The following is a 27,906-nucleotide window of genomic DNA, read 5'->3' on the forward strand; positions in this document are numbered from 1 at the left end:
AAGAGAGAGAAGAGATTCCAGCAGAATCCAGTAGATTTTTTGTTTATTTACATCGAAAATAAAAGTCATTTGTTTACATATATTATACACACACACACACACACAGACTGCTGATGGAACACATCTGGAATTTTATTTATTTTTCAATTGAATGTCCGAGAGTAAATTTTTTTATTTTTCATTTTTGTTTTGTTGTTCGTGAGCCAAAAAACAGTGTTTTTTGGGGGCAAAACAAAACAACAACAAAAAAACGCTTGATTTCCATATAAACATTAAATTTTTTACAAATATTTTTCCGTTTGATAATTTTTTTTCTTCAAATTGACAATTTCAGTTTTAGTTTGAGCGTGTGTTGTTGTAATGTGTGTTTCAATTTTATTTTCCAATAGAATTTCAGTACAAATAAAAAAAAAAGAATTGGCCGTCATCATTTTTGTTGCTGTTGTTGTTGTTGTTGAAATTCTTATGAGTGCAAAAACACAAACCATGTGAGGGAGAGAGAGAGAGAGATGCTTTCAAATTCTTGGTTTTACACAAATGATACAACAAAAAAAACAATAACAACAAGAATTACATGTGTTGTACACACAATATGGTGACTTTTTGTTTTGCCAAAAAAAAAAACAGAATGTATTCTGTCCATATAACAATTTTTATATTTTACAGCAGGAATCAAAAACTTTGCATCTATGTGTGTGTGTGTGTGTGTGTGTGTGTGTTTGGTAGGTTTTTTGTTTTGCTTACATTATTATCAAGTCATAATCATGTTCAACATTTGAAATGAAAAAACAGAAAAAGAAATTTTTTTGTGTGTGTGCGAGTGTAACAAATAAATTAGGTTATCATTAATCAATTGAAATGAGCAACAAAATTTTTTTTTTAAATCAGAAACATTTTTTTCCTTTGGCCATAAATATTGAACTTTATAGATGGATAAATCAAGGGCTTTTATACAATTTTTATGTATTCAATTTACAGAAGAAAAAAAAAAATTTATTATGCCTTTTGGCAAGCAACAACAATAACAACAACAAAAATCGATGAACATGAACATGAAAACACGAAGCTTAAATTGTGAAAGAGATATTTCTGTCATTACAAACTTAAACATTTTTACATAGAATAATTTTTTGAAATGCACGACGAAAATCTCGATTAAATCCACAATAAATGAGTGGATTTATTGCCGAATTCATATATCTGTGTGTGGTTTCATCAGAAAATTTAAAAAAGAAAATGAAATTTGAATTGAATAAATTTAAATATAACAAAAATCGATTTTATGCATGCACATATAATAACTCACCCAAGCCATGTAATAAAATTGACCGTTTCACGTGATAATTGACAGGATTCACAGAAAGGCACTATAACATACATCAAAAAGAATGGAAGCCTAAAGTTTTTTTTTTTGGTTCGAAATTTTTTTGGATCAATGAAAAAGATGAAAAAAAAGAAAAATAAAAAAAAATAGTCAGCAAAAAAAAGAAAACAAAAAAAGAACGAGTAAACAAACACACTCATATATGAACACAAACATCGAATGAAATCAAAGTTCAAAATATGAAAAAAAAATTTGAAAAATATATTGAAAAAAAAACTTCAATCGATGACCATCGGTCATATGGTATTTCTTTTTTTTCTGTTGTTGTTTTGTTGATTAAGCGCTTTGTTTGTCAGGAAAAAAGTTTTTGACAGGAAACCCAACAACACAACAGTTATAAAACAAGAGAATGAGAAGAAAAAAAAATCGAAATTCTCTCTCTCTCTCTATTCAAACAAAGAATTTTTTCCCACTGTTTTTCAATGCTATATTATTATTATTGTTTGAACAATAAAGAAGAAAAAAAAACTTGAACAGAAAAAAAAATAAAATTTGTGCAAAAATAAAATGTGATGTGATGTGATGGCAATATGGTGGACACACAAATTTGTCCAACCACCCCACACAGCTTTTGTATTTTGAATGGATTGACCATTGTCCACACAGAGTACACCAAGTTTCTCACTATATTTTGCATCCTTCCTGGCAAATTAATTTTTTTTTTCGTCATCATCCTCACAATTCGTTGTTTTGGTTGTTGTTGTTGTTGACATAAACACTTCACAACTGTTTGTCAAGTCTATTCATTCATTCGATTCGATAGAATCAACCACAACGATGACGAAGATGATGATGACATTAAAATGATACAAATTCTTTTGTTGTTGATTTGTGACAGTATGCAAGAGTGTATGTATGTTTGAATAGAAAAAAAATGAATGAATGAATCAAACATGAATCGATGACGAAGTATCATTGGAAATGGATGGATTTTATAAAATTCCATCATCAAATTGATTGAAATGATGATGATGATGATTTTTTTTCAAGAAAAACATCCAATGATGATGAACATGTAAAAACATCATCATCATCTTGTCATTCAATGTTTTTCTTTATTCTCATTCGAATTCCTATTTTTCACATCACCAACAGCATTTTGTAGAATAATAATGAAATCATTCTACTTATTTACTCTCTCTCTCAGATACACTTTTCAATTTTTTAATTTTATTTCAGTTTTTCTTCCACTTCTTATTCAATTTGTTTGAAAACGAAATATATATGTGGATGTATTTGAAATTGATAACTCATACAATTAGCTTAGATATCTAAATAAAAAAAAATTTTCAATTCTCTCTCTCTCTCTCCCTTTCTGTCTCTATACAAAAGAAAAAAAAATTGCGTTCATCGAATTGCAAATGTGAACAACAAGAGCGAAACGAAAAACACGACAAACACTTCACAAAATTCAATGAAAAAGATGAGAATTCCAAAATGACGACTCAATTGACAAATTCTTTTTTTTTTTTTTTTTTTGCTCCAAGATTCGAGAATTTATATATTTCGCATCTTATTATCTATGATGATTGACTATGAAAAGAATTTTTTTTTCTCTCTCTCCACTTTAAATCGATCATCATTGTCGTCATCATGATTGGTTTCGGATTGAAATGTGAAAGAATTTCAAATGTAGGGAGAGAAAAAAAAATGTTGTTTTTCCATAAATCGAAATGGAATAGAGAGAATATATATTTGCACATTCTAATTTATTTGAAGTGTTTTGGGTGAGTGCAAATAATAATATTATTATTGATGAATTAGGTTTGTAATAATAATGAAAAAAAAGGATCCATTCTTTTTTTTTGTTTGGTGCGATCTATTCTATTGAAAAAATGGCGATATATATTTTATCATATCACACACACACACACACACACATAGAATAAAAAAAATTGTTTATTCCAATTGATACATATATATAGATATATATTAATGCACAATGGAGAATCTTTTTTTCCACATTCTTTGTTGCTAAAATACACATACAATCAATCTATAAAGACCTTTTTTAATCTGATATGTTGTTTGTGTGTGTGTGTGTGTGATCTTCATAAACACCACATTTACAACAGAAACAAAGACAATGGAGACAAAGAATGAATGAATGAAATATAGAAAAATAATAAGCAAACAAACAGAACATATATATAATGAAAAATAATAATATTAATATATAAATGCTGGATATATATAAAAGTTCCAGCCAACAAAAGAAAAGTTTTCTGATTGATTATTGTAATCATCATCACTATCATCATATCATATCATATCATTCAAGGATCAGTGGAATCATTTTTTTTTCTTTCTAGACCCAAAACAAACTTTCTTCTTGATCGTTGATTTCATTTCTTATTATTAATATTAGCATTCTTAAATAAATATTAAAAAGATAGATCCATATTACTATTCCATTTTTTTTTATTTTGGGCAAATTGATTTCTCTCTCTCTCTCTCCCACTCTCTTTCTGGTCACACACACACACACATTTGGTCAAAACTTGAAAAAAACGAATCAAATTTCTCTTCTTCATATATAAATATGAATTAAACAACGATAATGCATTTGCTAATTAATAATTTCCATTATCTTTCTCTTTCAAGCAGACAAAAATACAGAAAACAAAATGACGACAAGTAATAATAATCAATGCCTAGAAATGAACAAATCATCATTGAAATTGAAAATAAATAATTCAATTTCAATGAAATTTCAATCATTTTTCACTACTTATCTATAGAAAATAACGAAATATATTCTCAACCAATTTTGAAATTCAAATGAAAACATTTGCACATATACAAAACTATTGTCATCTTCAAATCGACACAATATGTCTATGTTTGATGTCATTTTTGTCTGAGGATGACAAAATTTTATTGACAATTATTATTATCACCAGATGAAAAATTGTTAAATTAATGTCGATCATACAACACATATTATTTGTCAAATTGTGATGATGAAGAGTAAAAAAAAATGGAAAAAAATTTAAAAAAAAAATCTAATTCACGAACAAATTATGGAGTGACAAAAATTTGAAGTTTTGATCATCGGTTTTTTTTTCTCTGAACAAGCATATGTTGCCTATACACACAGCATAACTCAATGTATTGTGCAATTGGGTTAGTTTTACCATCTCCAGAGACAAATCTGCATGAATGAACACATCAAAAGTGTCAAATGCCATTGTTTTTTTTAGCATCACCATCATCATTGATGATGGGCTGTTGAATTTTTTCAAAAAAAACAAGAAATGGTCAAAATTTTCTATTTTTTCGTTTAAAAAAAAATATCCAAAGCTTTTTAAAAAATGTCATCGCCTGAAGGTCTGAATCATTTCTATCTTTCTGAAAAGTGCAAAAAAAATACATACCAACAAGCAACGAATACACCCATAATAATGCCTAGAATTCTAGTTGCACGACGTTCACGTGATAAAGAAATTTTTTGTTTTTCTTCCCAAATTTTTTTCACTGATACAGGTAATGGTTTTACTATCGTATTGGCCATTGATTGTTGTTGCTGTTGTTGTTGTTGTTTGAATATTTTTGAATATTTACTATTATGACGATGATGTTGTTGTTGTTCGATTTTAGTGGCTATTGTTGAATTATTATTATTGGATTGTTGTTGTTGTGAAACATTACAGCTGCTTTGATTATTGTTGTTCAAAATTGTTGATGATGCTACTATCATTTGTTGTTGCTGTTGTTGTTGTTGGCTCATTTCATTATCCTTCCTACGATCAAGTTGTTGTTGTTGTTGTTGTTTAATATCATTTGCAATGACAAACGTCGTCTCATTATTATTATTTGATGGCTGCTGTTTCAAATAGAAAACAAATGAATCATTTATGGAACAATAAAATGTAATTTTAATTAAAACAAAACAAACAAACAAAAAAAAAACAACAACATTTTCAAATACAAAGGGTTATATAAACTACAAACAAACAGTAGAAAAAAAAAGTTTAATAGGAAAACGAAATTAAAGAATCGACTGTGTTTTTTTATTTTATTTTTTCTATTTTTGGGTTCGATTTGTTTTGTTACTTTGAATAAACAGAACAGAAAACAAAACAGAAAACAAAAAACAAAACAAAACGGAAACACACAGCATTCAATGAATGAATAAATGTGGATAGTAAACAGTAGTACAGAGAGTATTTCTCCACAAAAAAGAGAATTAATTATCACAAATAAAACAAACAACATAGAGTTACTAACAACAAAATGACATGACACTGGCAAAAAAAAACTGTAATACCAAATTCAAGTCAATCATCATCATCAACAACAACAACAACAACATCAAGTTGAGAATGATATCCAAAAATTAAACAAAAAAACATGTAAAATGTAATGTATTTACTTTTGTTTGTTTTTTGTTCATTTTGTGTTTCTTATTAAATCACAATTATATTATTCTTACACTCTCTCATTCAAGTCTTTAATATAACACATTTATAAAACAAACAAGCAAAACAAAACAAAACAAAAACATTAATACCATAGATGGAAAACAAAAACGAGCTTACTAACGAACGAGAAAAATTAGAAACAACACTGACACACATATATTTAATGATTGAATGGACAAATCGTATAAGTTGTCATAAAAAAAAACACCAAAATTATTGGATCGCAAATCAATGATTTATATGTCTTTTTTTTGGAAAATTATCGATAAAATTTTTGAATAAAAATTTCAAACAAAGCTTTTATTGTTAATTATATATATTCAAAATACGGAAATTGGCGAAAATTTATTTATTCCACCTCGAGGTTTTGAAAATTTTTCACAATCAAAAAAATCAATAAATCTATATTGTATACGATATTGTATATTGTTATAAAGACAAAAAAAAAGAATTGATCCAATTTTTTTTTTGGATATTTTTTTTATCATCTTTTTTTTAGATGAATCATATTTCCGGATGACAATGATAATGTTGAATTCTCTTTCATATTGAATCTCTTTGAATCGTTCATCATTGCCTGTATGATTTATTATTGTATTGACCCGTAGTTCTTTTCATCGATGATGATGATGATGATCAAAATCGATAAAAAAAAATTGAATGAAACACTAGACAGGATCAAAAAACAGACCGGGTTGCAAAAAAAATCACTCTAGTGTTAAACACGGACCAAGTGGAAATAATGTTGTTGTTGATGATTAAAAATTGGGGAAAAACAATCAAATTCAATATCGGTTATCACCATTCATTGAAAAGTATTGTTTCACAGTATGTGTGTGTGTGTGTGTGTGTGATGTATTGAGATTCAATCATCCATGCAAACAACGAATGAACCAGAATGAGAATAGAGAGAAACAGCAAATAATAATAAGCCAGATTCTCTCAATGAGGATTAATGTGTGTGTGTGTGTGTGTGTTTCATCATCATCATTTTTTTCTGATCTATAAAAAATCACTTACGACGAGCTATCATCATCTTATCTCATTCAAAAATGCTATGTTACACAACATTCATAGAAGAATAATAACTGACAAAAATCAATTTGAAAATATAGGCTATATGTATGTTTTTAAGAAAAAAAAAACATTGTTTTCATTTCTTTTCAGCCAATTGTCGATGATGGTCTGGTTCATCATTATTATCATCATCATCATCATGGATTCTTATTGTTGTTGTTGGTTGAAATACTGAAATTGAATATAATGTGAAAAAGAAGAAAAAAAATGAACCGACAAACAGACCGAGACCGAGAGACCAACAACAACAACAACAAAAACATCTTATTTATGGTTCTTATTTTTCTTAGAAAGAGAAAACACAAGTAGATCGCGGCAACGCTTTTGTTGTTTACTGTGCCGTGTGTGTGTGTTTGTGTTAAGAGTATATATTTTTTTCAAGATTTTTAAAAGAAAATAGGAAAAAAATAGATAAAATATTCAGCTATCAAAACACACACACACACACACATACACACAGACAAACAAACAAACAAAATTTCGGTTTCGATTTCTCAATTTCAATATTGATGGAATGAAAAATAATAATAATAGTCTTTGGCATATGTTTGTTTGGCTGGTTTGGTTGGTTTGTTATTCTTCAAAACGATCAATGGCTTGTTTTTATAATAAAATAATGGAATACCGACATTAGTATACCCCACAATTCACCACCCAATCAGTAAAAATAGTGATTTGTAATGATGATAATAATCATCATCATCATCATCATTATTATTGTTGTTGCTGTTATTGAGAAAAAATATTGAACTTTCGTTTTAGTCGTGTTTGTTTGTTCAAAGAATCCTATTCAATATTATTATTATTACTAAATCATCGTTGATAATATTATCGATGAAAATCAAATTGAATTTCCCTTTTATTTTCGATTCTTTTCATTCTTTATCAAACAAATCAAATAAAATCCCAGAATCTTTATCAAATCTATAAGGAGAAATAAAGAAAAAAAAAAATTTTCTCCCGGACTAAACCGCATATACACAAAAAAATAATAATAATAATAACACAGCAAGTATAGGAGAAGAAAATGCTTATTTGATCAGAATTTTATCGAATATCGATCAGAGCAATAACTATTCGATTAGTAAGTAAGTCAGTGAGTGTGATTCACTCATCGAACCAAAACAAAAAAAAAAGCAAAACACCATAGTAAACACTTAAATAAACAATTTCCCTATTATCAATATATATGGATGCTACCAGGCCATTTTTTTTGAAGATTCTTTCTTTTTTTCACCATCATCAGAATAACCCAGAACAAAAAACGATAACAATAAACTTTTAGTACGTGAAACATATATTAGCTACTAAATGCTTTTAATGAGTTGATAATTTATTATAGATTGAAAACTCTGTTAATGGCGAAAAAAAATTTAGAACAAAAATGGATATATTAGTTTGTTATAACCAAGAATATCTTTTTTTTCTTCTTCTTCATCATCATCTTTTTTTTCTGTTTTCCGTGCAACATTACAAAAAAAAATAAGAAATTTCGTTAATCGGGTAAAATTATTATTTTTCTCTCTTTTTCTTGAAAAATAATATTGTGTCCCAACAAGTTTTTTTTCATTTTCTACAAAGTCACGTTTTTTTCAGACAGACTATTTAGTTTCTCAGTGTTGAAAAAAAAACATTAAAAAATTGACATTGAAACTTACACAAACAAAAAAAAAACTTTCTTGACTTTTGTTTTAAAAATTTTAAAACAAACAAAAAAATAAATAAATAAAATTCAAAAAGAAAAAGCGAAAAAAAAATTCATTTCAATTGCATGTTATTATTAATGATGATGATGACTAACTCATTGGCTACGCAGCATAGGAAAAAAAAGACGCTACCCATAGACTAATGGTGCAAAAAAATTCATTGAAATACGGCTTATATATGAGCCGCTTGGTATAGTCGATGCGTTAAAATGAAACAAAAAAACTAAAGAAGCAATTTTTTTCGTCATAGTGAGCTACTACTTTAACACGGTTATTAGACACACACACACACACGATGGAAACATGTGAAATCGGCGGCAAAAAAAAAAGAAAAAAAAGTGTTATCCTTGCTATTCACTCCACACTATTGAAAGAATAAATTAATTATTATGAAATATGGTTTTTCTCTTTCGGGGGTTTTCACATTCTACATACAATTTAACCATAGCATTAGCATTCCCATTCTTTTTCTCATATATTCAAAACGAAAAAAAAATAATAATAAATTCTCATAGTGAACAAACCAAAACCAACAAAAATACTGAAGAAAAAAAAATTGGCACAAAAAAACTCCACATGTCTGGATTGTTTTCGTTGGAAATTGATAATATTTTTCATAAAATTCCAAACATCCAAACATAGCCGATAATTTAGTTTTCAGATAATTAATAAACACAAACAAAACTGTCTATTAACAATTTTCTACTGTTTTATATATAGAGATAGATAAAGTATTTAAATTCAAAAATAATCACAATGAGAAAAAAGGCAAATGATTGAAGATTGGTCAAATCACACACACACACACACATAATAATCAATTAAGAATTATTCCATTGAAAAAATGAATAAATCAAAAACAGAATCAATCTATATGAAATTTAATCTGTCTGTCTATGTGTGTGTGTGGGTGTTTGAAAAATGATATATATTTTTTATTCTCTTTCTCTTTTTCTAATTATTGTTTGAAAACTATTTGTACTCACCAAATTTTTATCCGATTGAATGATAATAGTAGAATTATTTATGGATGTTGATTCCATTTGGAACACTTTATTTGGAGATGAATTTTGTTGCTGCTGATGTTGATGTTGATTTGTAATTGATGTTGAGGCACTTTTTTTCATTTCAGAATTTTCTGAATTTTGTTCTTGTTCATCATCATCATCATCACCATTATTATTTGATACGCGATTATTGATTTCAAATTCTCCAATCGGAATATCTGCATCAATTGATTTATTATCATCATCATCTTCATCAAAATCATTACCATCATCAAAATCATCTTCATTTGAAAATGAATCATGATGATAAGTGGCCGGAACATTACTTGTTATACCATATGCATCACTACTGCTAACTCTTGAATGATCATCACTAGCTGATTCAATTTCAATACGAGTTTCTTTCAGTATTTTTCTTGAAAATCGTAATTTCTTATTTTTTCCATTATTACTATTATTATTGTTATTATTATTTTCATTCATTGATTTATCATTATTGGATCGATGATGATCATTTCGATGATGTTCAAAACAACAACGTAGATAACGTCTTGTTTTCATATAAGATGATTTTGGTGATGTTGAGCTTGAACTATCTTCATATGATGAAACAATTTTTGTTGTATTATTATTAGTGTTATTCGATTTTGTTGCTGGTGCTAATGGCTGTGAACTAGAATTGCCTAGATTTGCAATGGCACTTGCTTTAGCACGATCTTTTAATCGTCGTCGTGTAGCTTGAAATATTTTAAAATAAACAACAGTCATTATAAATAATGGAATGTAGAATGAACCCATTGATGAATAGATCACATAACTTTTTTCTTCCGATAATTTACATGGTGTTTCTTCATTAAATTCTTCTGGCCAATCATTCCATCCGATTAATGGTGGTATCGATATTATTGCCGATAATATCCATACTATACAAATAGATGTACAAACACGACGCATTGTACGTTTTTGTGCATAATTTATTGGATCATGTATTGCCTGATAACGATCCTATATTTATATATAAATGTGATATATCAATCAATTGATCAGGAGAAAAAAAAGAAAAATAAAATTAATATATTAATATATAAATATAAAATATAAAAATCAATCAACAATATCAATATAAATATATATACAATCGGTGAAAAATGACCAAACAAACAACACCCACATACAACTTTATTATTTATATGATCATTATGATGATAGTCAAAAAAAAAAATCTAAATCGAAAATCATATTCGTGGCAATCAATTAAACATAGCCTCTATTTCACCATTTTCATTATTATTAAATGTCATATGAATGCAGAATCTGTTATTATTCACCATTCACCATAGATAAATCATATCATTATCACCATCATACCAAAAAAAAAAAAAAAAAAAAAAAAAAAAATAGATGAACCCACACACGCAACATGCAATTATTGATCTATATATATGAACCATATTTATTGATTAATGTTAGAGATAAAAAACATGATGATGATGATGATGATGATAGTTAACGATTAATAGAAATCAAAATTGATATTGACCATATATACAATATATATGGATAATAGATTTCTAAAATTTTCATTTCCCTTTCATCATCATCATCATCATCAATCGGCCAAACACATTTTTGTTGTTATTCTGGTTTGAAATGAATAAGAATTCTATTATTATCATGATGATGATGATGATGATGATGAAAATTCCATTCTATGTAATATATGGATTGAAAGTGAAATGATAATCATCATATATGATATGAATATGAATTATAGTGTGTATAATTTATTTTTTTTAATGTTATTCGGTCGCTCAGTCAGTAGGTCATTCTCGGACCATGTTATTTATGTTTACATTCTTTTTGTTGTTGTTGTTATCGTTGACTAGTATTTCTTTGATTAAATGGTTTTATATATAGATCAATTGATTGTACGACATGTTTGACATTCATTCATTCATTCAAATACTATGAATTTGAATAAGGAATTTTTTGTTCTTTGCTTTTTGCATTCATTTAATTTTCATTGATTTTAATCAATGTTGTTCTAGTTGTTGTTGTTGTTATTGAAATCAAAAAAAAAAAAGAATTTTTAGGCAAATATTAGTGTATGGGCCAAATATTTGCATATTCATAATCAGGTTTTTTTTGGTGATAACATTCAAAACATTGTGAAATTCATTAACAGAAAAAAATGCAAACCAAAATGAGAATGAAAATTGTTTCAAAAAAAGAATATTCATATATATAGAAACCAGCAATAACAACAACAACAACAACAACAAAATTTAATCTGGTATTTATTTTTCTCTTCTGCGTTTTATATTCCATAATATAAAAAAAGGTACGGCAAAATCATTTTATTCATATTTTTCATGTTTTATATACACTGAGAGAAAATTAATGAACATGATGATTTATTTTTTCCATTCTTCTTCTTCTTCTTCTCTTCTTTTTTTTATTCTTTTTCTATTTCTATTTTATTCAACATTCTAATAGAGTAGAGTAAAGAAAGAAAAAATGCCCTTGAAAAGAAAGAAAAGAAAAGTTTTTGTTGCTGTTGTTGTTGTTGTTGTTGTTGTGGTTCATAAATTCTAAACGAAAAAAAATAGCCAGGCCCAATATCATAAACCAAAAAAAAGAATCATGCAAATTCAATACACACGCACGCAGAGAAAGTCAAACAATTCCATAAAGTTCAAATGGTGAATATTTCAAATTGGAGATTGTCTACACAATGAATGAAAAGCAAAATATCAATAATTGAATAATTTTTCTTCATTCATTTCTTTTCATTCTTGTTGTCGTTGTGAAATAAAAACACACACACACAACAAATAATGCACATACATTTCATTCAGCTATTCATTCATTGTAGTTATTCGTTATTCGTGGTTACTATGAATAAATTTTTTTTCTTTGGTTTGGTTTGGTTTTGTCGTTTGTTTATTAAGAATATATATTCGAATTATAGATTATATTCATTACTGATGATGCTATTAGGTAAATGAATATCGATGAGTGTGTGTGTGTGTGATTCAAATGAATCCATTTTTTTCGAATAATTTTCTTTCGATTATTGGCCAAAAGAAAAAAAAAATATTGACAAAAAAAAGCTGTCATTTCCAACAACAACCAAGAAAAAATTACGTAAATAATTTGTACAGGTTTTTCATGTGGAAAAATAAAAAGTTTTTCTTCTTTTCTACTCATTCTAATAAGTCACGATATATACACACACAAATTACAACTATGTTTCTTTAGGTGTGTGTGTGTGTGTGTCGAAATTGCTACCATTCATGAATGATCAAGCAAAAAGGAAAATAAAGATGTCAATAACAATTATCGGTGACAATTATGATGATGACGATGATGATGATGATACAAGTAAAAAACATTTTCTCTCTTTATATGGACCATCTATTAAATGAATAAATAAATATATAAAGATGTCATTTTATTTGTTTTTTTTCACATCCTTTATTTGTTCATTCCTATTCATGCATTCAGGTATAAAGAATAAATGAATGGACAATAACAACAAATGCGAATAAACTAAGTGTTTTGATTGTCTCAACATTTCATTTATCAACACCCACACACACACACTATACAATATATACACAATAATGATTATATGGCCAGTAATAAATGAATGAATGAACAAGAGAAAAAAACTTACGAATTTTTTTTTCTCCCTGTCTTTATTGGCAAGTCACATATAATCAAAAAAAAACAAGAAAATCAATTTCTGCTCAAAAAAAAAAAAAAAAAAAATGAAAAGCTCAATGTTTTATATGATCATTTTTCCAATGAATAAAAAAAACAGAAAGTGAAATAGGAAAAAAAATTTTTTTTTATGGCCAACATCATAATACAGAGAAAAATTCAAGTTTCAATGTTTCGCTTATATATATTATGATTATTTCCGGAATTATATAGAAATGAAACCAAGTTTGTGATGATTAATCACACCGAATAACACAAAATGATTGTATCCGAAAAGCTAAATTCTTTCGGTCTAATTTTTTTTTGTTTCTTAGCGACTAGGTCTAGTAACTAAGAAAATTTTTTTTTCACCGTTGGCTAAAGCTAATAATTCCAGAACAGAATATAGAGAGAAATATAACGAAATAAAATTCGGTTTACGTTTGAAAAAAAAGCAAAAAAATTTGAAATTCAATAAATTATTCTGTTTGATTTTTTCACTCTTTACTTTTTTTTATTCTTTTTTTATTCCTTTTTTCTCTCTCTCTCGCTCACTTCAATATTTCAAAGAGCTCATTTTATATTCTTTAAATTTAATTTTTTTCTAATCAATTCAGTTTTTTTTTGCTGATGGAAAGTAGAAAAAAAATTCATCTCAAAACAATTGTTCTATTGGTGAGCGAAACAAAGGAAAACAAAAACTTGAATTTCATCATCATGACATTTTGTTTTGTCGTATTCAATTCATTTAACTAACAACAACAAACGGCGAAAAAAAACAAAGGACAATCTCATTTAAATTCTTACAAATAAATAAATTGAACTTGTCTTAGCAATCAAACCAAACCAAACCAAATCAATCAATCAATTCATACGGGCATAGTAAAAACATGAAAATTTCAATTATTTAAAATGAATTTGTTTCTATTTTTTTTTGAACTCAATAACAGCAAAAAAAAATTGAGAAATTCAAAAAAAAAAATAAATAAGAGATTGACTTACCAGAGCAATGGCACACAAATTGAGTATCTATAAAAAACAAGAAGAAGAAGAAAAAAAAGAAACATTTAAAGGAAATCAGTTAGTAGTTAATAGTATTTAAATCAAATTGATCAGATAATGAGTAGTAGTAGTAACACAGGAGAAACACAAGGAATCTAATTTAATTTTTCAGCAAAAAAAAAATTTATTGTAAAAAAATCATAAAATTTTTTTCTGAATTCAACTTGAAAACGAAAAACAAAATTCAATTCAATTTAGTAATAAATTTTTCCTTTCAAAAGTATGTATTTTTAGGGTCGCGGCCAACATCATTTTATCATCATCATCATTTATTTCGTTTTTTTGTGTTTTCAATTGAAAAAATATTGTTTTTTTTTATTTCCTCGTTTCTTCAAGAAAACCACACACACACACACAATAATCATATTCACTACCCACAAAAACAAGGCATGTGTGTGTGCTGAATTTTCAATTGGTCCAATTGGAAAAAAAAGTAAATTTAATTTTAAATTATTTTCCATCCACATCATCATCATCATCAACAATAACAACAACAACAACAATGCACATACAATGTTGGAATTTTCAAAAAGTTAAACAATAGTGATTCTATTGAATCCATAAATTGTTTAACAAAAAAAAAAAGGAAAAATAGCGACAACCAGCCAGCCAGCCAAAAAAAACCGATGACAATATTTGGTTTACGGTAATTTTTTTTCTTAAAAAATTTATTGAATAAAAGTAGAATGTATTCTGGTGGTTTTTCACTGTTTGACAAACACTACACACACTACAATACAAATTCATTGAAACTAAAAAAAAAAAAAAAATGAGAAAAATTTCTATTTGTTCAACCCATTGTGACCAACAAAACTGCTTCATCTTTTTTTTTGTTCAAATTCTTTCAAATGAAAGGTAGAATCGGTGTGTCATTGTCAAACGAAAACGAGAAACGTCTGAATGTCTGAATCATCATCATTTTATTATTACAATTCATAGAAAATTCTTTACACATTTTTTTCATGAAAATTCTCAGCTTTTGAAATTTTTTTTCTTTCTCTTTGGTTACGCAAAAGAATATAAAGAGAAGCTTCGATTTTGGGTAAATATTTGTTCAAATAACATTTCAGAGAATGAATGACAAGAAAAAAAAATTCAAAGCAATTGACGAATGCATCAACTGATTTTGGTTGTTCAAATATATATTATATAATTGTCAAATAGCTGTCATATAATGTCTCTGTCTACATTGTATGTCGCGCTATCACAATCTGTTTTGTGTTTTCACAATTGTGAAAACAAAAAAAAAACAAAAAAAAACAACAGCCATAATTTGTCAAGCTAATTTTTTTTTCCTATTTTCGATTGCTAAAAGTAGTTAGATAAATAGAATTTGTTGAATCAACAATAAAAAAAAACGAAATGACCGGAATGATAACAGAACAGAACAAAAATTAATTAAATTAATGATTAAAAGATGTGTGATATGAATTAAACCGGAAAACTTGTTGGGTCCAAAATAAAACTAAACAGAATTTCAGAATTTGTGCTAAACGAAACCAAATCTAACATATAGAATATAAAACATAGAGAAAATAAAATATTTCGAGGCTTTCAAGTGATTTTCTTTTTTTCCTTCTGGTTTGGAACCAGAAGGAAAAAAAACTATATTTATTCTTTCAATAATTGATGATCAAATCAATGACCAACAATTTCATGGTGGAAAGAGTAAAAAAAAAAATATTCTCAATTTCTCAAATTTTTTTTCGACAGGAAAAATAAATAAATTCCGGATATTATGTGGACACAGCAAAGGAAATAATTATCAATGTTTATGTGTGTGTGTTTGTGAGAGAATGAATATATCGATGAAATAAAAAGGGAAACTTTTTTGCAATTTTTCAACAATTTTCATCTTTTTTTTACGTTTTTTTTCATTTCATCACCACCATTAAAGCCAGCCATTACATATGAATATATGATGTATGTGGGTGAATGGTGGTGTATGAAAAGAAAAAAATTCTCTACACATTCATGATTTATTCATTCAATAGCAGAGAGAAAAAAAAATGAAAATTTTTCTCGTTTAAAAAAAATAAATAATTCGATTATCAAGAATTTATCGACCCATTGGCAATGAGATGGTGGCCGGTCGTTCAGTTGGTAATGTGTGTCAAATTATTCATCATCATCATACACACACACAAACACAGAAAGGCTATTATTATTACCATAATCAATTATTCAATGTTTAAAAAGATTTTTCAAAAAAAAATCGTAATTTATCATACCGATCATCAAATGGTTGGTTAGCCCACACACACACACGCACTCGTCGGTAGACACCTACTGAATTTATTTAAATTGTATAAATTTTGATTGTTCATATTGAGTTTGTGTGTGTGTCTAGTTTAGGTGAAAAAAAATTTTTTTTTTTTAAATTCTATACACGATTTCTATTCAAACTATTCAACAACAATAACACAAAGAGAAACTTTATCCACATCACACACCAAACACATTTTGAATTCGGAAAATTTTATAGAATTTTCAATCGAATCAATATTGTTAAAGAAGAATTAAACGAGAATAAATTTTTCTCTATTTCTCTATTTCCGTTGTTTTGTCAAAAATGAACTATGAAGATGAAGACTGATCTATCTCTCGGAATTCAGTACCAGTATTATTATGATGATGATTCACATTATTTCCAAGATTTATTCAGCCCAATCGTTATATTACGAGATAAATATTGACACATTTTTTTTCCCGGGAATTTACATTACACCAAACTGAAAAATAACTATAGTGGATAGTGAAATAGTAATAAATATGTTTAGCAGAACCAAAAAAAAAAAAAAAAAAAAATCTCGAAAGCCTTATGACATCTTAAATTTGAATTCTAAAATTTCCTATTTCAAACCGGATGTTCAATGAAAGTGAAAAAAACGGATATTTTGGATTTTTTTTCTTTCACAAATTGAAATGATAATTGAATCACATTTATTATTATAACACAAAACTTGACAAACAAACAAATAAAAAAAAATCTGGAAAAAAAATTTTCAATTTTCGAATATCTGATATGAATTTGGAACATATGGAACATTTGGATGAATGAAAAAAAAAGAAATGGTACGAAAAATAAAACAATATGCTTACCGATGCTGTACAACATAAACTATATATATATGTGTACAATATTGTCATTGTATGAAGATGTTTGTTTGTCCAAATTACATGAAATTGATTACATGAAAAAAAAATCATCATGGCGACATTGTCATCATTTTTTTTTTCGCAAGCAGAGGACATCATTGAAATCATTGTCATTGATTTATTTATTGATGTGAATGTTGTTGATGGATAATTTGATCGTGACACACATACACACACACACACACACACACGAACACATAAATTGAAACAGGAAATTGATAAAATCAATTTTCATCATTTGATATTATAACAACAAAAAGGAAATGATCATGATTTTCAATTAAAATCATATATAAGATTTATGACAATTTGAAAACAAAAATGTAATTAGAAGAAAGTTTCCAAGGAAATTGTTGTTGTTTCACAAAAAAAAATCAGAATTATTATGATGCAACATAGATAAGCAATGATAATGATGATGATTTGAGAATAAAGTCCATCATAATCATCATAATTGATTATATTTAGTTGTTGTAGTTGATGATGATGATGATAATGAAACATTTGATCACAATCACGTTTTCAGTGCACGATAAATTATTAGTTGTGTTGTATTTTTGTGTAATTTGAACAAAACGAATCCGTTTCACACGTATAGAATATAATTCAATGGATTAATATTACAATACAAGCGCCACAGAGATGAATCAATGTAATCAAATGGAAATCGAAATAGAGGCGCGTTCGAATGATTTGAAAATTCAATGTTCGAAAAAAAATGTTTTAGTTTTGTTGATTTTATGGAAGAATCATTATGATGAGAGTGAAAATAAAGTTTTTTGTTGTTGTTGTTGTTGTTGTTGTTGTTGTGTTGTTGTTAGTTTTCACACCATTTGTATTGACATATCATCCAAAACAAAAAAAAGTTGTTGCGTTTTTTTTTCGTAAACATCAATATATAATTATCACATTCATTTTCAAACAAAACGATGACAAAAATAATAGTTTTTTGATGATGATGATGAGATTTTAATGTTACCACAATTTGATATTATCGAATAGTTCGTTGTTTTAAACCACCAAACAAGAAGAATCCCAAGATTAATCGAATAGTGAAGACGATGTATGTTTGTTGTTTGTCATTTTGTTGTTGTTGTTAATGGTTTGTGTGATAGTATGGTAGGAAATGAAAATAAATGTACAAATAGTTATTTATAATTAGAAATAGAAGCAAAAAAAAAAATAAATAAAAAAATAATGGTAATAATAATGGACATTGAACACAAAGAAGAAAATGGAAAAAAAAACAAAATAACAAAAACAAAACAAAAAAAGTTTCGAATGCATCATCAACAGCTACATCGAAACATTGGCCACTAAATGTCAAAATAGTTTCGAATATAATAAATAAAAAAGTGAATATATACAGATATAGTACTTACACATCGCTTGTTAACCACATTTCACATAAATGTAAACCAAAAATCCATCGATCTAATAGACTATAAGCAAGATTAAATGGCATTACTAGTACAGCGACGGCAATATCGGCAACAGCTAATGATACCATAAACATATTTTGTACATTATGTAATGGACGATAATTGAATATTGCATAAATGACCATTAAATTTCCAACAATTGTAAATATTGTTATTATTGCCAATATAATTGTTATTGTTATACTATTTGTATAATTATTATCCATTGATAATGATGATTGTTGTTGTTGTTGTTCGAATATTGATGAATTTTTATTATCATCAACATCATCATCACTATAATCTTCAACATCGATATCATCATTATCATCATTTGAAAATTTGGCAAGAATATTTTCATCATCAACATCATCATCATCATCATAATCATCGATATTATCATCATACTTATTTTTGATGACATTATCATCATTCCATAATGAATCAATATCTGTTAGAGATGAATTTGATTGTGGCTGAATCACATCGAATCTATTATTATCATCATTTTCATTTTTGGTTATTGTTTGATGATGATAATCCAAAGGTAATAACAATGGTGTTTGTGTTATAAACAATGTTGTTGATGATTGGCTTTCATTTTTTATTATTAGATTTGAAAATGGTGGCAATGTTGGCATTGATGATGATGGAATTGAAAATGAATTTGTTGAATAATATGGAAGATCAAATTGATTCGACAATGATGATGATGATGATGGACCAGATGATTGTTGTATTGTTGTAGCCGAACGTCTTATATGATGATTATTATTATTACGAGACGAAAACATTGACGATGACGACGGAAATGAAGATGATGATAGAAATGGAGCCAATGTCGATGAAGACATTAATAATATTGCCAATGTTAATGATGGAAGATAAGAATTTGTTGAATATTGTTGTGGCTGTTGTTGAGAATCGGTTGTCGTTGACGTTGCTGTCGTTTTAGTCGTCGCCGTCGATGATGATGACAATGTAGGCATCTGATAATAATACTGGCCATATGTTTGTGGATTATGTAAAAATATCGATGTTGTTGGTGGTAATGATGATGATGTTTGAATAAAATTTGTTGATGATGCTGATGGAGATTCAGGCCAGATGTTATTATGATTAATTGCTGCTTCTGTCGTCGTCGTCGTCGTCGCCGCCGTCGTAGTAATTGGTGAATATTGATGATAATAATTATGATGATGGTAATGATGATGATGATGAAAATTACCAGCCGTACTTGATGATGTTGATCCAACACCTGTATTCAACATCATCATCATCATCATTTGTTTGTTTATTTCTTTCCCAGGAAATTATTTACAACAATTTGATTATAACCAGAAATTGTAACATGATTCGATGATGGCTTGAGCAATTTTTCTGATTGAATTATTGATTGATTTTTTTTCTGTTTGGCAAATTATGATGATAATTATACACCTGATCAATGTGTTTTTGGTTTATGAATATCAGAAAAAAATTAGGTGGTGATGTTTGGCACGTATTCGACAAAATCATTCACAAGGTTTATCATCATAACATAAAAATAAACAGTTCCAGAATTGGAAAACAGCACTGGAACAAAACAAAACAAAAAAATCAAAGAGATTCATCCGAAAGTAAGACAAGACTACGAATGACGACGAAAATCACGAATGAAATGAAAAAAAAAGTCAGCACCAAAGAAACGAGAGTGCGAAGAAAAAAAAACGAAACTCTTTGAACATGGCCAATGAGAAGAATATTTTTGCGCGCGCGAGGTTCCAAAAATAAAAATGTGATGTCTGTTCTGTTTTTTTTTCTTTCTTTCTTTCTGATTGACTCTGAATTCAAGAATCTATGTGGGCCCATCGTCATCATCATCATCATCATCAACATTCTGGTATGTTTATGTGTGCGTACTGGAATGGTTTTTTCCTTTTTCAACAACAACAACAACAACGATGCCTAACACAGATTTTGCTATATCTATCTATCTATCTATCTATCTATATGGGTGTTGTGCGTTGTTGGTTTGTTTTTTTTCTGCTATTTATGTTCCCATCATAATAATCACATGGTACTTTAATTCACCAATTTGGACTTTGAATGTTTTGGGGCAGAAAATTCTTGAATTTTTTTTTCATTTCATTGGTTGTAGATTTTATGGACAAGGGTATTCAATATTCATTTATATATTATATATACTCTATTTATGTCAGTAATGACTTGTTGTTAAAAATTTATTTAACATATTGAAAAAGTTGACCGAAAAAATGAAAAAAAAATCAAATCACACACACACACACATTTATTGACTTTTAATCATCATCAATAAATTCGTATTTATATTGTCTGAGTGAAAGGAAATTTTTTTTTTTTTTTTTGGCAGTCATCACATCACAGAAAGCTTTGTTTTTTCAAGTTTAAAACTTGATTAACATATGAAAATAAAAGGATTTTTCAATTTTTTTTTCGACATATATAAAAAGCATTTTCAACGTTTGTTCTGTTTTCATTGTGCTTGGTGATTGATTTTTTTTATTCATCAATCTTGTAATCATCATATTCATTCAAAATGATTTCCATATCATCATCTCTATCTCTATTATTTTTTATTCTGTTTACTTCATCATCATCATTGATTCAATGTCGATCAATATTTTCTGAACAACAGGAACAATTTTTATCGGAAATATTTCCACCAGAAATGGTCAATGTTCAACAAATAGCCGAAATGGCAATGAATCCTGGTGCAATGTCTAATCATACATTGATTGATTTGTTTACACAAGCCAATGATATTGTTAATTCAACCGGTGCTGATAGTGTTTTATTGCAAATTGATAATTCAGACAAGAATAATAACAACAGTATCAAAGTATTGGCCGTTGCTAAACCAGATGTTCCAAGCCATGAAGATTTAATGAAAAAATTTAATCTTTATTTTGTAAATTTAACTGAAAGTCCACTTTCATTTATCAATGATGATCATCATACGAAAACAATGTCAACAACATCCAAACCTATTCCATATAGTCATCGAACTTATTGGCAGATATTTGTCGATTTTCTACGTAATCAAGCTAATGCTGTAATTGGTGCCATGATGATACCGATTAATGTTAGTATGAATGCAATACAAAAATCAACCCAAACACATGCTGAATATGTTATGGCTGGATCATCATTAGGTTCAGTAATATCAGCACCGGTTATATTGAAATCAATTTCAATACCGAATATATTATCACAACATATTGTCGATGTGGCATCAAATCAAGTGAATAATCTTGAAACATTTAATGAACAAACAAAATTAATGGCTGATAATGGTATAAAAACTTTTGCCAATGGTCTGAATAATGGTACACAAATTGTATCGAATGTTACCTCACATTATGTTATTCGTCCTATTGGTGCATTTACTGGATTCAATTTAAATCGTACTGGTCATCATATTAATAATATTGGACAATCATTTGCCAATACTGGACTTAATATTCATTTATTTGGTGAACGTGTTGGTTCGAATGCCGAAAAATTGGTTAGTGCTGGTGCCACGGCTATCGTTTGGGGCTTGGATAACACTGTTAAATTTTGACCATCACGCACTTCATAAGAGTTCATCTGAGAGTAAAAAAAAATGACCAAAATTAAGAAAATCAATCAGCCAAATTATCAGACTTATCATTTGTCTATAATTTTTTTTTTATATTGTTGATGTCATCTTTGTTCGTTTTTTTTTGTTTAAAATTTTTCCACACTACATTCACTTGTCATTATTTTTGTTTATGAAATTTTTTCATTCTTTTATGTGTTTTTGTTCGGAATGTGATAAATAAATTATACCATGTTTAAAAAAAATGACGATAAAAAAATGTTTCCGGAATAAATGTATTTAATTTATTGTTGTCATCATTATTTAATGATGATGTTGATAATGTGACAATAATGATGATAATCTAATATAACCACCACACACATAACCTATATCTATTTTTTTTCACTACGAAAAAAATATTTGTTCATCATCATCATCATCATCGTCATCAATAACGTGTAAGGTTTTTGAATGATACTTGGTAACAAGTATTTGCTGACCTAAACAGAGTAGCAGATTTAACAGGTGATAACAACATCATACGATTTGTGAAATGATGAATCTCAGCAAAATAATGTGTACATCACTAACTCAGCAATAGTTTCCATAAATAATATTTAGATAATTTTAGTATATAATCCCAACCAAAAATCCTAACCAAATCATGTTATGTTTTTACATTACGTTTTGATTACAACCTCAAATAAATTATTATTTAACAACGTTTATCCAGAAGAGAGTTTATGACAGTTTGTCATAATATTATATATAAAAAGGATTTTCAATGTTTGTTCTGTTTTCATTGTGCTTGTGATTGATTTTTTTTATTGTTCATCAATTTTATCATCATCATATTCATTGAAAATGATTTCCATATCATCATCGCTATTATTGTTTTTTCTGTTCACTACTTCATCATTGATTCAATGTCGATCAATATTTTCCGAACAACAAGAACAATTTTTATCGGAAATATTTCCACCAGAAATGGTCAATGTTCCACAAATAGCCGAAATGGCAATGAATCCTGGTGCAATGTCTAATCATACATTGATGGAATTGTTTACAAACGCCAATGATATTGTTAATTCAACCGGTGCTGATAGTGTTTTATTGGAAATTGATGATCATGCAAACAAGAATAATAACAACAGTATCAAAGTCTTGGCCGTTGCTAAACCAGATGTTCCAAGCCATGAAGATTTAATGAAAAAATTTAATCTTTATTTTGTAAATTTTACTGAAAGTCCAATTTCATTTATCAATGATGATCATCATACGAAAACAGTGTCAACAACATCCAAACCTATTCCATATAGTCAGCAAACTTATTGGCAGATATTTGTCGATTTTCTACGTAATCAAGCTAATGCTGTAATTGGTGCCATGATGATACCGATTAATGTTAGTATGAATGCAATACAAAAATCAACCCAAACACATGCTGAATATGTTATGGCTGGATCATCATTAGGTTCAGTAATATCAGCACCGGTTATATTGAAATCGATTTCAATACCGAATATAATATCACAACATATTGTCGATGTTGCATCAAATCAAGTGAATAATCTTGAAACATTTAATGAACAAACAAAATTAATGGCTGATAATGGTATAAAAACTTTTGCCAATGGTCTGAATAATGGTACACAAATTGTATCGAATGTTACCTCACATTATGTTATCCGTCCTATTGGCGCATTTACTGGATTCAATTTAAATCGTACTGGTCATCATATCAATAATATTGGACAATCATTTGCCAATACTGGACTTAATATTCATTTATTTGGTGAACGTGTTGGTTCGAATGCCGAAAAATTGGTTAGTGCTGGTGCCACGGCTATTGTTTGGGGCTTGGATAATACTGTTAAATTTTGACCATCACGCACGTCTTAAAAGTTCATCAGCGAGTAAAAACAAATGACCAAAATTAAGAATCAATCAGCCAAATTATCAGACTTATCATTTGTCTATAATTTTTTTTTTTATATTGTTGATGTCATCTTTGTTCGTTTTTTTTCGTTTATAATTTTTCCACACTACATTCACTTGTCATTATTTTTGTTTATGGAATTCTTTCATGTGTTTTTTTTTCATCAAATGTGATAAATAAATTATACCATGTTTAAAAAAAAATGACGATAAAGAAATGTTTCCGGAATAAATGTATTTAATTTATTGTTGTCATCATTATTTAATGATGATGATGATGATGATGATGTGGCAATAATGATGATAATCTAATATAACCACCACACACATAACCTATATCTATTTTTTTTCACTACGAAAAAAAATATTTGTTCATCATCATCATCGTCATCAATAAAATTCTGGGTGCTGATGATGATAATATTTGCCATTGGGCAAACTAATCATCATCATTACACGCATGTATATAGGAGATGATGATGTATACGAAATTCTTCGATGATAATGACGAGATATATTTTTTTCATGTTCGAAATTTTTTCGTTAAAATAATTGCCATTCATTTATTTTTTCCAGAATAGGAAACAGAATTTTTTTTTTGGTTTGTTTCACACGTTCGTACAGAATTGCTGAAATTTCTATATCTGTTAATATAAATGGATATCATGACAAGTTTTTAAATATGAAAAAAATAATTTTAATTTCCAGTAACAAGCCTTAGTTATAATTTATTTATCACATTCGGAAAAAAAACATAAAAGAAAAAATTCCTTAAACAAAAAAATAATGACAAATGTTCAGAATGTGAATGTAGTGTGAAAAAAATTATAAACATCAAACGAAAAAAAAACAAAGATGACATCAACAATATAAAAAAAATTATAGACAAATGATAAGTCTGATAATATGGCTGATTGATTCTTAATTTTGGTCATTTTTTTCATCTGATTAACTTTTAAGACGTGAGAGATGGTCAAAATTTAACAGTATTATCCAAGCCCCAAGCAATAGCTGTGGCACCAGCACTAACCAATTTTTCGGCATTCGAACCAACATGTTCACCAGATAAATGAATATTAAGTCCAGTATTGGCAATTGATTTTCCAATATTATTGATAAGATGACCAGTACGATTTAAATTGAATCCAGTAAATGCACCAATAGGACGTATAACATAATGTGAGGTAACATTCGATACAATTTTTGTACCATTATTCAGGCCATTGGCAAGAGTTTTTATGCCATTATCAGCCATTAATTTTGTTTGCTCATTAAATGTTTCAAGATTATTCATTTGATTTGATGCTATATCGACAATATGTTGTGATATTTTGTTCGGTATAGAAATTACTTTCAGTATAACCGGTGCTGATATTACTGAACCTAATGGTGATTCAGACAAAACATATTCAGCATGTGTTTCAGCAGCTTTTAGTGCAGCATTCATACCAACATTAACCGGTATCATCATAGCACCAAGTAAAGCATTAGCTTGATTACGTAGAAAATCGACAAATATCTGCCAATAAGTTCGACGATTATATGAAATAGGTTTAGATGTTTTTGTATGATGATTATTATTGATAAATGAAAGTGGACTTTCAGTTAAATTTACAAAATAAAGATTAAATTTTTTCATTAAATCTTCTTGTTTCGGAATATCTGATTTAGCAACGGCCAATACTTTAATACTGTTATTATTATTCTTGTTTGCATGATCATCAATTTCCAATAAAACACTATCAGCACCGGTTGAATTAACAATAGCATTGGCGTGTGTAAACAATTCCATCAATGTATGATTAGCCATTTTGGCTATTCGTGAAACATTAATCCTTTCTGGTGGAAATATTTGCGGTAAAATTTGTTCCTGTTGTGCGGACAATATTGAACGACATTGAATCAATGATGAAGTAGTGAACAGAAGAAACAACGATAGATATGATATGGAAATCATTTTCAATGAATATGATGCTGATGTTGATAACATTGATGGATTAAAATCAATCACGAGCACAATGAAAACAGAATAAACATTGAAAATCCTTTTTATATATGTCGAAAAAAATTCATGTTCAAATTCTAAACTTAAAAAAACAAAGCTTTCTGTGATGTGATGAGCGTAAAAAAAAAATTTCATTTCACTTGAGCAATATAAATGTGACAAGAATTGGCGAAAATACGAATTGATGACGATTAAAACGTGATTTGATTTTTTTCATTTTTCCGGCAAAGTTTTTCAATATGTTATAAATTTTTGACAATTTTTTGCAATCAAATCATATGTTAATTGATAATAATAATAAAGTTGACGTTGTTTAGCGTATAAATCATAGAAAATTTGTCTCATACCAATGGAAAAATGTGTTTGATAATCAATTAGATGTGGATTACGTTGCATTTTAACAATCATATGAAATCTATTGTGTAGAGAGGATTGAAAATTTGAAAATGCTATAATAATAAAAATAATGAAAATGAATAATTAATGACATGTTGAGATTTTTCAATATTCACATTACCTTGAATAGAATGGGCAAATTCTTCAACCATATCTCGGCAATAATCTTTTGTTTCAATGTCAATCATTTGTTGTGAATGTTGTGGTGCATTGGAAATTTTATTATTAACGGTAAACATTGATGGTCGACATAATTGTATGGATCGTATGAATGAATCGGACCAATCTAGGTAGAAATCTTCATATTTTTGTAATGATTCAAGTATGGCCATTAAATCTTTATCAGAATCAATATAACCATTGTATGTGAGAAATAATGGCAAATGATGATAATTATAATTACAATATTGTTGTTGTTGTTGTTTGAGATTTTTTTCATCATCAACATTATAATCATTTAACATGTGGCCATCATTTGCTTTAGGTTGTTGTTTAGAATTTTGATTAAGCAAAAACATTTTTGACATTTTTGTTGCCTTCGATATGGTCATCATAGTGATCGTAGAATGATGATCGTTTTCCAAATCTGTTTCAGATTGATGACAGTTGTTGTTGGTGTGGTAATAATCACCACATCTACTATGGTGATCATCAATCATTGCTTTCAATTCACGTATATTTTGTGGAAACTGTTCAAATAATAATCTAAATGGTTTGATAATATAGTGAAAACGTAATTTTGTAATTTTTGGTGAACCACAAATGTTCAGGCGAAAATTATATAGCCCACCACCATTATAACGATCAACAGGTTTTGAACGATTCATTTTCTTTTTCTTTTCATCATCTTCATTGGTTCGATTCATTTTTTTTCGATACGATACGATTTCCAGTGATATCATTCAATTCATTTTATATTTGATTGAAACAAAATCCGATGATGATGAACAAAATAATTATAACCAAAAAAAATCGAACAAATAAAAATAAATTTTATCAACTTGCGATGACATCTAGCGGTGAAAGTTGAAAGAATTTT

At 27.8% G+C, this 27,906-nt stretch overlaps 5 protein-coding genes across 6 annotated transcripts; 2 read left to right on the forward strand and 3 right to left on the reverse strand.

Annotated features, from left to right (window-relative positions):
* Positions 1 to 154: 154 nt before the first annotated feature.
* Positions 155 to 20,231, reverse strand: LOC124499407 (uncharacterized). Of its 2 annotated transcripts, none has more exons than XM_075728589.1 (7): positions 18,907 to 20,231; positions 17,468 to 17,486; positions 14,306 to 14,332; positions 9,578 to 10,603; positions 4,762 to 5,207; positions 1,307 to 1,396; positions 155 to 1,200 (listed from the first exon to the last, which is right to left on the reverse strand). In XM_075728589.1, the coding sequence occupies exons 1-7, from the start codon at positions 20,229 to 20,231 to the stop codon at positions 1,104 to 1,106; spliced, it is 3,030 nt and encodes a 1,009-aa protein (XP_075584704.1). In that variant the 3' UTR covers positions 155 to 1,103. The 2 variants fall into 2 exon arrangements, with proteins under 2 accessions (XP_075584704.1, XP_046919265.2); XM_047063309.2 differs by having other exon boundaries at positions 4,762 to 5,210.
* LOC124499406 (uncharacterized) lies at positions 18,907 to 27,790 on the reverse strand. The gene is made up of 3 exons (XM_075728601.1): positions 26,989 to 27,790; positions 26,819 to 26,920; positions 18,907 to 20,520 (listed from the first exon to the last, which is right to left on the reverse strand). The coding sequence occupies exons 1-3, from the start codon at positions 27,767 to 27,769 to the stop codon at positions 20,426 to 20,428; spliced, it is 978 nt and encodes a 325-aa protein (XP_075584716.1). The 5' UTR covers positions 27,770 to 27,790; the 3' UTR covers positions 18,907 to 20,425.
* On the forward strand, positions 21,409 to 22,791 carry LOC124492006 (uncharacterized). Its single transcript, XM_047054798.2, has one exon. The coding sequence runs from the start codon at positions 21,503 to 21,505 to the stop codon at positions 22,526 to 22,528; it is 1,026 nt and encodes a 341-aa protein (XP_046910754.2). The 5' UTR covers positions 21,409 to 21,502; the 3' UTR covers positions 22,529 to 22,791.
* LOC124492087 (uncharacterized) lies at positions 22,985 to 24,670 on the forward strand. The gene has a single exon (XM_047054919.2). The coding sequence runs from the start codon at positions 23,393 to 23,395 to the stop codon at positions 24,410 to 24,412; it is 1,020 nt and encodes a 339-aa protein (XP_046910875.2). The 5' UTR covers positions 22,985 to 23,392; the 3' UTR covers positions 24,413 to 24,670.
* Positions 25,140 to 26,606, reverse strand: LOC142597298 (uncharacterized). Its single transcript, XM_075728600.1, has one exon. The coding sequence runs from the start codon at positions 26,604 to 26,606 to the stop codon at positions 25,440 to 25,442; it is 1,167 nt and encodes a 388-aa protein (XP_075584715.1). The 3' UTR covers positions 25,140 to 25,439.
* Positions 27,791 to 27,906: the final 116 nt, after the last annotated feature.

This window comes from Dermatophagoides farinae, chromosome 2 (assembly GCF_024713945.1).
Source record: "Dermatophagoides farinae isolate YC_2012a chromosome 2, ASM2471394v1, whole genome shotgun sequence".
Lineage (NCBI taxonomy): Eukaryota > Metazoa > Arthropoda > Arachnida > Sarcoptiformes > Pyroglyphidae > Dermatophagoides > Dermatophagoides farinae.